The sequence below is a fragment of the Fusarium keratoplasticum genome, chromosome 7 (genome assembly GCF_025433545.1).
Source record: "Fusarium keratoplasticum isolate Fu6.1 chromosome 7, whole genome shotgun sequence".
Taxonomy (NCBI): Eukaryota; Fungi; Ascomycota; class Sordariomycetes; order Hypocreales; family Nectriaceae; genus Fusarium; species Fusarium keratoplasticum.
The window spans coordinates 410,016-422,057 of record NC_070535.1 but is presented as its reverse complement, the minus strand read 5'-3'; the positions used below and the strand labels follow the sequence as shown (position 1 = coordinate 422,057).

The 12,042-nt window shown below is 50.3% G+C and overlaps 3 protein-coding genes across 3 annotated transcripts; 2 read left to right on the top strand and 1 right to left on the bottom strand.

The window, feature by feature from the left end:
- Window positions 1-1,095: 1,095 nt before the first annotated feature.
- On the top strand, window positions 1,096-1,866 carry NCS57_00926800 (uncharacterized protein; the record flags this gene model as incomplete). Its single annotated transcript, XM_053059047.1, has 1 exon — window positions 1,096-1,866. The coding sequence occupies one exon, from the start codon at window positions 1,096-1,098 to the stop codon at window positions 1,864-1,866; it is 771 nt and encodes a 256-aa protein (XP_052911118.1).
- Window positions 1,867-3,953: 2,087 nt separating this feature from the next.
- On the bottom strand, window positions 3,954-5,762 carry NCS57_00926700 (HET domain-containing protein; the record flags this gene model as incomplete). Its single annotated transcript, XM_053059046.1, has 3 exons — window positions 3,954-3,994; window positions 4,070-5,084; window positions 5,139-5,762. 3 exons carry the CDS (start codon window positions 5,760-5,762, stop codon window positions 3,954-3,956), a joined length of 1,680 nt encoding a protein of 559 aa, XP_052911117.1.
- Window positions 5,763-9,794: 4,032 nt separating this feature from the next.
- On the top strand, window positions 9,795-10,368 carry NCS57_00926600 (uncharacterized protein; the record flags this gene model as incomplete). The annotated part of the gene is made up of 3 exons (XM_053059045.1): window positions 9,795-9,989; window positions 10,046-10,143; window positions 10,197-10,368. 3 exons carry the CDS (start codon window positions 9,795-9,797, stop codon window positions 10,366-10,368), a joined length of 465 nt encoding a protein of 154 aa, XP_052911116.1.
- Window positions 10,369-12,042: the final 1,674 nt, after the last annotated feature.

Genomic DNA, 12,042 nt, shown 5'->3' with positions numbered 1-12,042 from the left:
CTGCTCGGCCGAGCCTCGTCCGGAACTTTCAGGGCAGATCTGGTTGGGCCGGATCGGGATTGTGATTTGGCCGAATCAAGCGGTAGTTGTCTCCAACGCATCTGGGCCAACCGTCGGAGCCTGTTCAAATGACGTGCGCCCGCTTGGGAATCTAGTGTGATTATAACCGTGCCGAATTCACGATATCTTGCACAGTCTCAGGAAGCATTGGCAGCGAATGACGAAGCTTGGGGGCGTCTTAAGGAGACGTCCCTTGGATACGCACTATTCTATGCACTGCAGTTACCCAATCTCTGCAGCTCCCTTGAGCCAAGTCCGTTAGTGTCGAGACATTCTTGTGGTTGCCACTGAGCGTAGGGTAGCGACCATGTCGGCAATAGATGGCGACCGCGCGAGGCCTACAAGGAGCATTACCAAGCTGTTTCTAGCCTGTTAGTGGATGAAGATTGATCCATTATGGTGACATGCCCGCCAACAAGGCATCAAGACGTCGCGAATTAAAGTTTTGCTCCCTCATCCTCGTGCCAATGATGTGATAAAGTGAGTCAGTCTAGCCCCTTTCCAGACTCAGGTCCTTGCTAGTGTTTTACCCCTGTCATTCTGTACGCGTATAACTCCAAAGCGATGCCGGCCATTGGATCGGAGGAATCCGAACGGCGTTCAAGAGGTCCCCTGAACCTGGCAAGTGTCTTGGTCCGACTCCACTCGATGCCTCGGTCCAACCTGCTATGATGAGTGATCAGAATATTCACTTGTCAAGACTCCGGACCACACTCACTTGCGTCGAGATAGCTTCATATTGCTAATCAAGACTCGGAGAGTTGAATTCGCCCGGAAAACGTTCTGACTTGTCGACTCGAATCCCAAACCCTGCTCAATATGGCGGAGAGTTGGCGCTTCACTATGTCCCCGGTTCGTCCGGCGCATCGCCGTACCTAGTTGAACAGCGAGGCCAAGCCCGAATGTATATCGTAGAGTGCTGTTACCGCCTAGGAAGAAACTCGATAAATATCACTCTTGTTCCACGCTTCAAGATATTAATCGCACTTCAACTCAACTCATTCTACACGTATCTACCAATAACAACACTTTATCATGTCTTCCTCGACTGTCCTCATCACCGGTGCTAACCGAGGCATCGGTCAGGGTTTCACCAAGACCTTCCTCGCTAAGCCCTCTACCACTGTTGTGGTGGCTGTGAGAAACCCAGAGCATCCCACTTCCAAGGCCCTCCAGGATCTGCCCAAGGCGGATGGATCTAAGCTGGTCACGATCCAGCTCGACTCGACAAAGCCCGAGGATGCGGCAACTGCTGTTGCAAAGCTCAAGAGCGAGCACGGCATTTCCTCCTTGGATATCGTCATCGCAAACGCGGGCATCGCTCAAGATGGTGGCCGTGTTCGCGAGACCACTATTGACAACATCAACCTCCACCATCAAGTCAACACGGTTGCCCCCATTGCCCTCTTCCAGGCCACCGCCGACCTCCTCCAGGCCAGCAAGACCGGCAACCCCATCTTTGTCGCCATCTCCACTCTTATCGGCTCCATCGGCTCCATGGAGGCATTAGCCTCTTTCCCATCCACGCACAGCCCATACGGTGGCAGCAAGGCTGAACTGAACTGGTTCATCCGCCGCCTTCACTTTGAGGAGCCGTGGCTGACCAGCTTCGTCTTCCACCCTGGCTTGGTCGAGACTGATCTTGCCGCAGGGGCCGTTGCAAAGGCTGGCGTCAAATTGTCTGATATCGGCGCAATCTCTGTCGAGACGAGCGTGACTGCCATGGTTAGCACCATTGACAAGGCCACGAGGGACGGCAGTAGCGGCACTTTCCAGAACTATGACGGAACTAAATTGCCCTGGTAGAGAGGCAAGGCCTGTGGCTGCATCCAAACATGGTCTTGCGTGCATGAAAGCCCGCTAGCAATTTGTATAGAGTAGACGTTTACGATAAATCTCTAGATCACAAAGAAATGACAACATATTACCGGAATCTTGACTACAGTGTATTACAAAGCAATAGATGGTCATACCATGCAAGCAGCAGATACCTCTACTCGGTTGGTCCAGTTGAACGCGAGAAATCTCAATAATGCATCTATGTGCTGCCGAATCCTGCCACGTTTCCCTTCCATGGGCGCACTTATTTATATAACCCTAGCCCACCCTGTGTTGTACTACTTCAGTACATGTCTGGTAACCAATATCGGTGTTCGTGCATTTCCAGCTCCAGATGCGTATTGGCAACAAAGTCTTGGAATGCTTGACCCCTGGCGCGAACTGCTTCCTGACAGTCTCTGTATGTAGCTGTACTACCCATTCGCCATATAGTGTGGATTATCATCTTCTTGAGGTTAGGAAACTTGGAGCAAGATGATGAAACCAGTTCCTCCAAGTCGGGCCAAAGGCAACAGTCCTCGTATACTCTCACCGTCAGTACCTTGAGAGTCGGTGGGACAAGATCCGTTAGACAGGTATTCGCAGTCCTTCTTGGAGCATCTGGGCCTTCGATATAATGTCGACAGAGGGCACGTTCATCCAGCCTCAGGTCCTCCAGCTTTTCAAACTTGGCTAGGCTTCTTCCAGTGACAAGACGGCCTTGGTCGTGATCCAAGTGGTCAGTGAGGTCGATTTCAATAGACTTGAGCGTGCCTGACAAAGGTCTGAGGCATTTGATTATCTCTCTGGGCGTGAGATGAGTCCCCAGCCCCTCTCCAAAGTAGGGTGATTGTGAACGATAGGAGAAACGCTCAAGTTTCGGAGCATGCCTTGTTAGCAAGTCCAGGAAACATGTCGATAAGGGGTCGTTGGAGAGAGCGCAGTGATCGAGTCGAAGGGTGCGAAGAGACTGAGTCGGTCCAGAAAACATAGCACCAAGATTACTCTGCGCCACGTCCATACTCTCAAAGCCTTTGTTGTGTCGAATAATCAGTTCGTCCAGGTTCGGTGCTACCTGATGAAGCACCCCAACAGCCGGGATGGAAAAGAAGAAACCCCAGTTCTCCTCGGTGTCGAGGATGACTCTTCGGAGATGTTTCAAGGTGCCATCGGAGCCAAGCTTGTTGAGTCGCCGTTGCAAGTAAGTGTACGTCGTCTGCCCATAATTGCCTTGGTCCTCAAACATGAGATACAGTGTCTCAAGTTTCGGCAGCAAAGCTATGAGAAGTTCCATGCAAAACTTGCCCGCAGATAGATCTTCCTCCTCGGCACTTTCAAAGTTTGCATCATCTTCATCTCCCATGCCGAGACGATCCGCAGCAGCCTTGAGCATGTTGAAGTCCTGCTGGGTGGACCAACCGCCAACCTCATAGCAGTGCTGGCATAGCTCCTTTACCTGTCCAGCAAGATCAGGTCGATCAATGAGCGTTCGAGCAAACTTGACAAAGGCATTTGTGGACCAATTCGTCGGGATCTGTTGAAATCTGTGGAAGGCGATGGGTTGGGCAAGACGATGAAAGGTGCGCGATGTTTGACTCAGGGAAAGCAGCGTCCGTTGGTTCTCATCGCCGTCAGCCCATCTGTCAAACTTGTTGGTACCTCCGGAGCAATGGACACAGAGCTGGGTGCAAATCTGGAGCTGAATCTCGCATGGCAAATTGCCTAGGCCTGGCGGATGACTTGTTGCGGGCATTTCGATAAGATGTTGATATCGAGTGTCGAAGATGACTCTTGTAAGATTAAAGTGAGAAGATGAACATCGAGAGGCTGCTGCCTAGTTGAGCGTGCGTAGCGTCGTGGGAATGGAATCCCTGTTCAGACTCACCAGCCAAGCAAGCTCGTCTTAGCCTACCCTATACTGCCAAGGAGAACTTTGAGGCCACCATTCTAACACATCTAGTCCCACGTGATGTACTCTTCGGATGAGTGATTCCCTAGACATCATTCTTGATCTAATTTTGTCGCAATTTCCAAGCTTCTCCCTGTATTTGAGCCTCTACCCAGGCCCTACCTGACTAGATGAAGCCAGTGCAGGTAGTTTCTAAAACGCGGATGACTAGCAAATGCAGTAGCAAAATCTAAACAAGTTGCTTTAGCCTCAGAAGGAAGGGTGTCTGGACCTATAGCTTACACACAAGATAAAACAAAACAAGAGGGGCAGCAATCTCCACCATACGACGATACCGTGGCATCTTCTTACCAAGCGTCACAAGATACACGTCATGGCCGTCCAGGTGACCTCTGCCAATATAAACCTCCAACGTGTATGGCTGCTCAGAAAGACCTGTCGGTAACATAGTTGGGCCTCGCCTGATAAAAGTGAGGCTTTGTGGGAGTTGCTCGTGGCCCCATAACTCCTTGTGCTCCATCTCCTTCTGCTTGTGTTCCTTCCACAACTCGAGCCCTAGGGCTTCGACAGCCTTGAGATCTCCTTTTAATGCTGCAGCTAACAGTTCTGCACCTTTTGAAGGCCGTGTCCATGAATCAGCTGCGAGCGAAAGCCAGGCAGTCCCGTCTTCAGCGACGCCAAATGCGAGCACGAAGCGGTTATCACGCCTTGAGTTATCCCACCCTGCGCGAAATAGGTGAAAAGCCACAAATGGCAGTCCATTGTCCCGTAGATAGGCCATCCTGTCCCGATCCCACCACGCGCTAGAGGTGGTGGATAGATGCTGATAGTACTGACTATGAAAGTCGCCTTCAAAGACAAACGCATTGTCTGTAGCCGAGTCGACCGCTTCAGCCATGGTTGGTGACATGTGCTTGCTGAGATATCTGCGGGAGGGAGTTCCAAACACGCTCTCGGATACAATAACGAGGACGTGGGGGTAGGCCCTCGCATACGCTCCGTTCCTGTGTCTCTTGAGCCAGACGCCCAAAACCTCATCTGTCGTCGAATCTTCGTCGACGTGATTGAGACTCAGGGCAAAGATGCCCCGGCCGCTGTCTGCGAGGCTAGCCTTGATCTTAACGCCCTTGTTCGTAATGGTGAACTGCGGACTATCCATGCCGGCAACCCCAACCCTGAGGCGAGAAGCGGAAACAAACTCTGATGGCTCCTCTGCTAGTATACCGCGATACCTTGGACCCCGAGCTGATTGCCATAGGAATATGCTGAGATCGTTGCTGCTCTTCATGATCTCTTCCTGGAGTCATATAAAGGCGTTCCGTCCTTCCCCATATATCAATGGCATGTTGACGTCGAATATCCCCATCAGGCAATAGGCCATATCCTCTGGTCGTGTCGTCTGGCGATTCGCTGCCCACGACATCCTTCGCCCGACTGGTATAATGCGTAATGACGTCCGATCTTGAAGGACAGCGTCGGGGATGTTTGTGATCTGTAGAAGCTGATCGGCAAAATCCATCTTTGAACCGCGCAAGCCCCATTCCTTGTCGTAGAACTGTAGCTTACTGGGTGCGATGAGTTCTTGGAGGGTCCATCCTCTTGTAAACCACCTGCACGAGGCCATGGTGTCTGACGAAGCATCGCTCTCCAGGTCGGCAAGGTAGACATAGCAGATGTCGGCCGACGTGTACCATCGGAACATGGAGTTGATCGACTCAGTCAACTCGCTGCTGCTGGTCTTGTCGATGCAGCACGTATCGGCCCAAGCGTACGAGAGGCCATCTTGCCGTGCAAGTGTGCAAAAATCTCTAACCTTTCGACATCCGGCACTTGAGCGTCCTGCTAGAAAGCCGGCTTGAGCGTCTGCCAAGGTTGGCTCGTCATCAGTCCATGTGTGCGAGAGAATGGCATATCTTGGAAACTCAGGGCCAATGAAACTTTCAATATCTAGAGTTTCAGTGTTGATCAAGCGCATCTTGGCAGAAGTTGCAAGTTGCAAAGGAGGAAGCTGAGAAGTCATCACTCAGAGCGGGGTTGATGGGATGTGGCGTTATCAGAGCCACAGGCTCTATTCAGCTTGTTTTCAGCTGGCAGGGAACCCCTGATGATGCATTGCTCTTTTCATTGGTGGGTGTTATGATGGACCATCTCGAAGATGACAGAGGGACGCCCCAATTACGATCCGGCCTGCTCATTCATTGAGCTGTGTCCGGAATGAAGGGATACTGCCAGTGGCCGACTTCTCAAAGAACCGTGTGAGGTGTCCTTCACTATCTTCCAGCGTCACGTCTTCTTCCTCATTCTCTTGCAAGTACAGCGGGTTATCCAGAGTTCGTCCCCAGTAGTAATCTTGCCACTTCTGTGATCTTCTTCGGGTTCGTTCGTAACTCGGACCCAGTCTATTGTTGGCGATCTGGTCTTGTTTATCGAGATCTTTCATTGTTGGGAAATGGGATCTCACATCGGGGAATAGCCTCAAGTCGTCAAAGAAAACCCAGGCTCGCTGACGATATATCTGGAACTGCAACTCATGTATCCCGAGTAGACGCTCTCTCTGTTCCCACCTGCTCCAAGGTTCGTATCCCGAGTAGTGCTGGAAAATCGGCCTGGGCATGAAGCGACGATGTGTGTGAATCTGGGCCGAGGCCGCAATGATAAATGTTGGGATCGAAAGTTGCGGATTGTTCGTGATGCTTGGCGAAGTGCTGATTGGATATCCAAGGACTATCGGGCCGTTCGAGATCGTTTGAAAGGGTATTGAACCACCTCCTTAGGTATCTTTCGTAGTCCTCCTGCTCGTGCAGAGACGCGAGAATACGGACCAGCAGATCTAAACCAAGGCAAGGTAGAATCCTCGACAGATTTCTACTCTGGATATTCATATCCAAGAAATAATCACTGGCGCTGAAATAAACTGTATCTGGGGACAGTAGCCCATGCTTAGAAGCAGGGTGTGGCTGACTGTCAGAAGAGCACGAGGCCGATCGATCTGGTAGCCAGGAGTCCCCGCAGTGCGCAAAGATGGCACCGTATACGCCTTGGAGATACTCATGAACGCAGTACAATTCCTTGTACTGCACAAGCTGAAGCTTTTCATGCATGAGCTTGACCCGGTTGGCACAGCGGCTGTGCTCAATCCAAGGCCATACCCGGGGATGATAAATCTTGCAAAGTAGCTCATATTAAAGAAATGCTCGTAGAAGGCGGATCCTTTCTGAAGGAGTCAAAGTCATGAACTTGACGGGCTAGACGTCGATTCTCTTGCCTTTGAACCGTGGGCCGAGAGAAGTAATGCCAGGGACGGCCATGTATGCGCGTGGCGGAAACGGGTCGGTTGCTTTCGCGAGGTAGTCTTCAATAAACAAGATCAGACGTGAGAAGAGGCGGTGGAGGCTCTGAATCGTTGCTTGGTCGGATTGTTGGAAGGGGTTGTTGAATCCTTGGGCAGCCCACTTTTCGATATGACGTTGGATCGAGGGTATCGCATCGATGCAAGGGAAATTGAGGATTGCGAGAGCGTCTTGGACAATTCTTCCATCGTTATCGCTAATAAGAAGGGTCGTGAGCATTCGCTGCAAGATACTCGTCTTGCACGTAAGAAACAGCGAGGCCATTGCTGGGGATACCTGTATTAGAGGCATGATGTTTGCCACGGAGTCGACATGAATAAAAAGTTGCATCTGGACGATTGCCGGCAACTTGGAAAATGGATCCATTATGTGGCTGTTGATAGATGGAGCTATTCCGGTAGTGAGAGAATAGAGATGTGTGTTTGAGATGTGAAATTGCCAGGCGAGTTAAAGCAACTGATCAAGTCCTTTTAAAGAGCAAGAGGAGCTCAGCAAAAGAACGTTACAAGCACAGTCTCAGCTCCATACCAGATATTCAACAACGTCGATAAGGTTTGCAGAGTGCTGCATGACCAAATGTTAACATTCTGGGACCTCTGGTGCTTACAGCGAATTTCTTGATGTCCCAACTGCCTCTTCTTGATGATCCAGATGAGCTATCTACTCGATGAATGACTTGGCTACCATTTGTTTATTCTTGATGATGATCATTATGGAGGCATTGGTTAAAATACATAACGTACGAGACATTCCTGAGTACCTGCACGACTGTGCCAAAACCTACGGCCATAAAACGCCGTAACCTAAAAGTTTCAACCTTCTATGGCGAACTTTGTCTATCGTCAAGCTCAGGCAACTTCCAGAAGACAGTCATATAGTGTTAAACATCCACTTCTTGCTGTTAGTATCGTTGTTTAGCAGCAATAACATCTTCGTCGGGCACAGTACCAAAGAGCACAATAAAAAACACATGACGGCATTAAAATCCAATGCTGGAAACACCACAACCTAGAAACCCCACATCTTCGGTGCTTCTCTTAAAGTCGCTGCGTTCCTAGATGGATGAGATGGCTTTGCGTGTTTGGCCGTTGGCATTAGCACTAACACCAACGAGCCACGCAAGGGCCTTTTTCACTAGGCTTGCGTATACCAAGCACCCTACGCACTAACAGATGACGAAAAGACTAACTTTGGAGCCTTTCTGGAACAATGGCCTGCTTTATGGCCTGCAAGCCGAGATTGCGCTGCGTTGGCGAGCGGTCTAGACAAAGCCCCTGCCTCCAAAGTATGCTAGCTAACACTTTGGTTCCCTATTCCCCCGTAAGGTCGATTATTGTACACGTTTGGTTATGCGGACAGCGAAAGCTCATGCAGACCCATTACTACCACTCTTTCTGAGATTGAGTCTTGTTGATTCCAGGCGACTTCCCATAGCTAGAGGGAGGTTTGAGCAAAGAAGCATAATGCACGTTTTACCTCGCGGAATCAGTCCCCGTTCGTACAAGAAGTATAAGAAGTATAATAAGCCTAGGCTTTTGAAGCGAAGAATGCATTAAGTATACTCCTTTAATCTTGCGAATGCCCTGTCTTGTTCGTATTTGGGTTTCTGTAACCAGCACCCATGTCTACGCGTTGGAATTCAATAGTGAATAAAGCGGAAGCAGCGCATGCCTGAGTCAGAGGCACATCTTCTATTAATGCGCCACGGAACCAACAACGACCTAGCGACTCCAGGCGGCTTCTATTCTTCTTGATAGTCCGCCCGATCTTTCAGCTCAGCAAGATGATAACTTGCTATTTTTATTTTAATCTTGTCAAATGCACTACAGGATATCACTGGTCACTTTCAGGTCCCGGCTTGCTCCCAGGCATGCTATACTTCCCTAGCTCCGGCAATGGCGAAATGACACGGAACTAGGACGAGGCTATTGATAGCTCCCGGCTGAAGCCGCAAAGTTAACTGAGCCCGTATTGATGTTGCCAGGGGAGCTCGTAAAGTCAATTAGACATAATTCTCCGTTCAATAACAGGCAGGTTATAGACAAGGCCATTGGAACTGGTATCGGGTGGTGCGGGAGAGGTTGGGAAGCTGTCACGGGAAGACAGAGCAAGGGGATCGATACGAGCTTTCCGTATTAGCCCTACATATCCCAATTTCGTCTAGACTCTCTAAACTATGCAATTTTCTAACCGTAACTAGACCGCCCAAGCCATGTGATCAGGTAAGCGACAGGGGAACAAGTCAGCCAAAGGTCAGCACTAAAGAGTCTCGCCTCTCTATGCATGAAGCAATGCAACGGGTGGTCGGTCAGGCGGACGACGGGCAATCGGCAGATGCCCTCGGCACACGATCGGAAAGGATCACCGCCCGTTCCGGATTCGGCATGGCAGCTTGGCCGGGGCTGATCTCTCACCCCGCAAATGGCCTGACATGATGGAGCTTCTCCAGAATACGAACCGATCATCCTCGTATAGGTCATAAATAGCGCGAGTGTCGATGTCATAGTGGATCGCCCTAGAATATGGAAAAGTTCCATGCAGAGCTCGTATGCTTAAATGCAGCTGTCTCCCAACAGCATCTATCTTCTTCACCAAGCTACTCATTCACTCACTACATCCTTCTCAAGCTCAACTCATCAATAATTAAATCAGTCACCATGAAGTTCGCCATCTTCACCACTCTTACTGCTCTCCTCGGCAGCGCTGCTGCTGCCAACCAGGCCATTGTCATCAACGACTGCTCTACCGACATCTATGTCCAGTCTTACCCCTACAACGGCGGTGCTCCCGGCCCCTTGACCACTGTCAAGCCCGGAAAGCGATTCTCTGAGAACCTTCGCTCTACTGGCTCTGTACGTTGCTTCATCTATTTGTTGTTCACACGGATCGTGACTAACACCACTCATAGACTGTCAAGATTGCCAAGACCCGAACCCTGACCAACCCCCTCTTCTTCGGTTACTCCTCTACCTCCAAGCCCGACTATGTCTACTATGAGTTCAGCACGTAAGTAAAGACGCTTACTACCGTGCAGCACAGGAAGCTAACTTCAATACCAGTGAGTGGGGAAACCCCTTCGCTAAGGAGCGCAACATCCTCAGCCCCGGTGCTGGCTGTGAGAAGTTTGACTGTGCTCCCAATGCTGCCAGCTGCTACAGCACTCCCAGCATGAAGAAGGTCTACGGCTGCCCCAGCCCTGTTAATGTCTACGCCCGCGTCTGCGCCAAGTAAAAGACGAATCTTGTAATGTAATTCCATGCATGATGAAATAGATCATCGTACATGTGCCACCCACGTGGGAAAACTACCCTGAATACCTACACATAGCCTGCGTATCCCTTGAGTTGTGTTGAGCCTCCCGGCCGTACCGAGCCCCACATCCCCCCATTTGTCAGGAGGTACATGAAGGGAACGTAGTGATGCGTCATTAATTGATTCCGCCTTTATCACCCTACAAATCATTTCGAATTAATTGATGGCTTCCCAATCAATACCTATAGAGATATCGGCGGAGGCACTCAACGCGTATGATGATAATAGCTTCATCAACGAAGATAACAGCCGTCAAGAGCATGAGGGTGATAGCACTCGGAGACCGGCTTTTCCAGCTGCCGAAGACCGAGGCTTCAATTTTCAACCCTTCGAGGTGCCGCGACGAGAGCTACTCGTCAACAAGCTGCCCCAAAGCCCGCTGTTACTTTTTCCAACACTTCGTGCCTATTTCCCTAGTCAATACCTGGGTCAAATACACCAATAACTGGGTTAACAGCCTACTTCAGAGCGGCGTTATTGATAGCCAAGAACATGAAATAACAGAAAGGTCACGCCTCCGCACCTGGAAGCCAACTACCGCCGCAGAGGTATATGTCTGGCTTGGGATCCTTATTTATATAGGGGTCCACAGCGAAATAACAGTCCAAGACCATTGGAAGACCCCTCAGCTGGAGGATCAGCGGCCTGAACACTCGATCATTAAGTTCATGACTTATGACCGATTTCAACTCCTTCATCGTCACCTCCGGCTTTTTGACCACACCAAATTCACTGACGATGACGACTTTCCTATCGTCTTCCAATGCGTTGAGCTGTGGTCTCAACATATTCAACTTGCAACAACAGAGCTTTGTAATCCGGGCTCACATCTTGCTGTAGACGAGGGCATGATCCGATATACTGGAAGGAATAAGCAAGTTACATACGTCCCCAATAAGCCTATCGACACAGGCCTCAAAGTCTGGATAGCTGCCCAGCTAGGCCTCTTCATGAGGTGGATTTGGCACCAGCCTGGCGCAAAATACGGCCCAGTTGGTGTTGAGAGGAAGAAGCCGGCATCACAACGAGGGAGGAGGAAAGGCAAGGGAAGAGGCAGCCAACGGAGGGCTCCTAACGAGGTTGACGAGGTCAAGGAAGTTATCCACGTCATCACAGAAGCTGGGGATAAGATCATGGCGTTGAACTCCACCCAAAGCGTCGTTATTGCCCCTTATTAACCTGTTGCCGGAGTTGACATATCACGTCTTCGTGGATAACCTCTTCTCGTCGCCAGACCTCTTCCGCTCCCTTCGTCAGCACGGCCACGGTGCAACTGGCACAGCTCGGCCTAATTGTGGCATCTACAAAGGTCTTGCAGACGCCAAAAAGGCCGATAAGGCAGGGAAGTCAGGGTTCCAATTCAATGAGATCAAGGTCATCCCAACGGCAGATAATCAGGTAGGAAGACTCGACATTCTTCCTTACAATTCGGCTGATAAATTATCTTCTTCTTCTCTAGGTCAATCAGATCGCTTGGAAGGATAATGCCCTCGTATTGCTCCTTTCAACCGTCTTTACTGGTGATGAGAGATGTGATCGTTGGAGGAGGAGACCGTCAACGAAGACCCCAATGGCACGGCCAATACAGCGCTT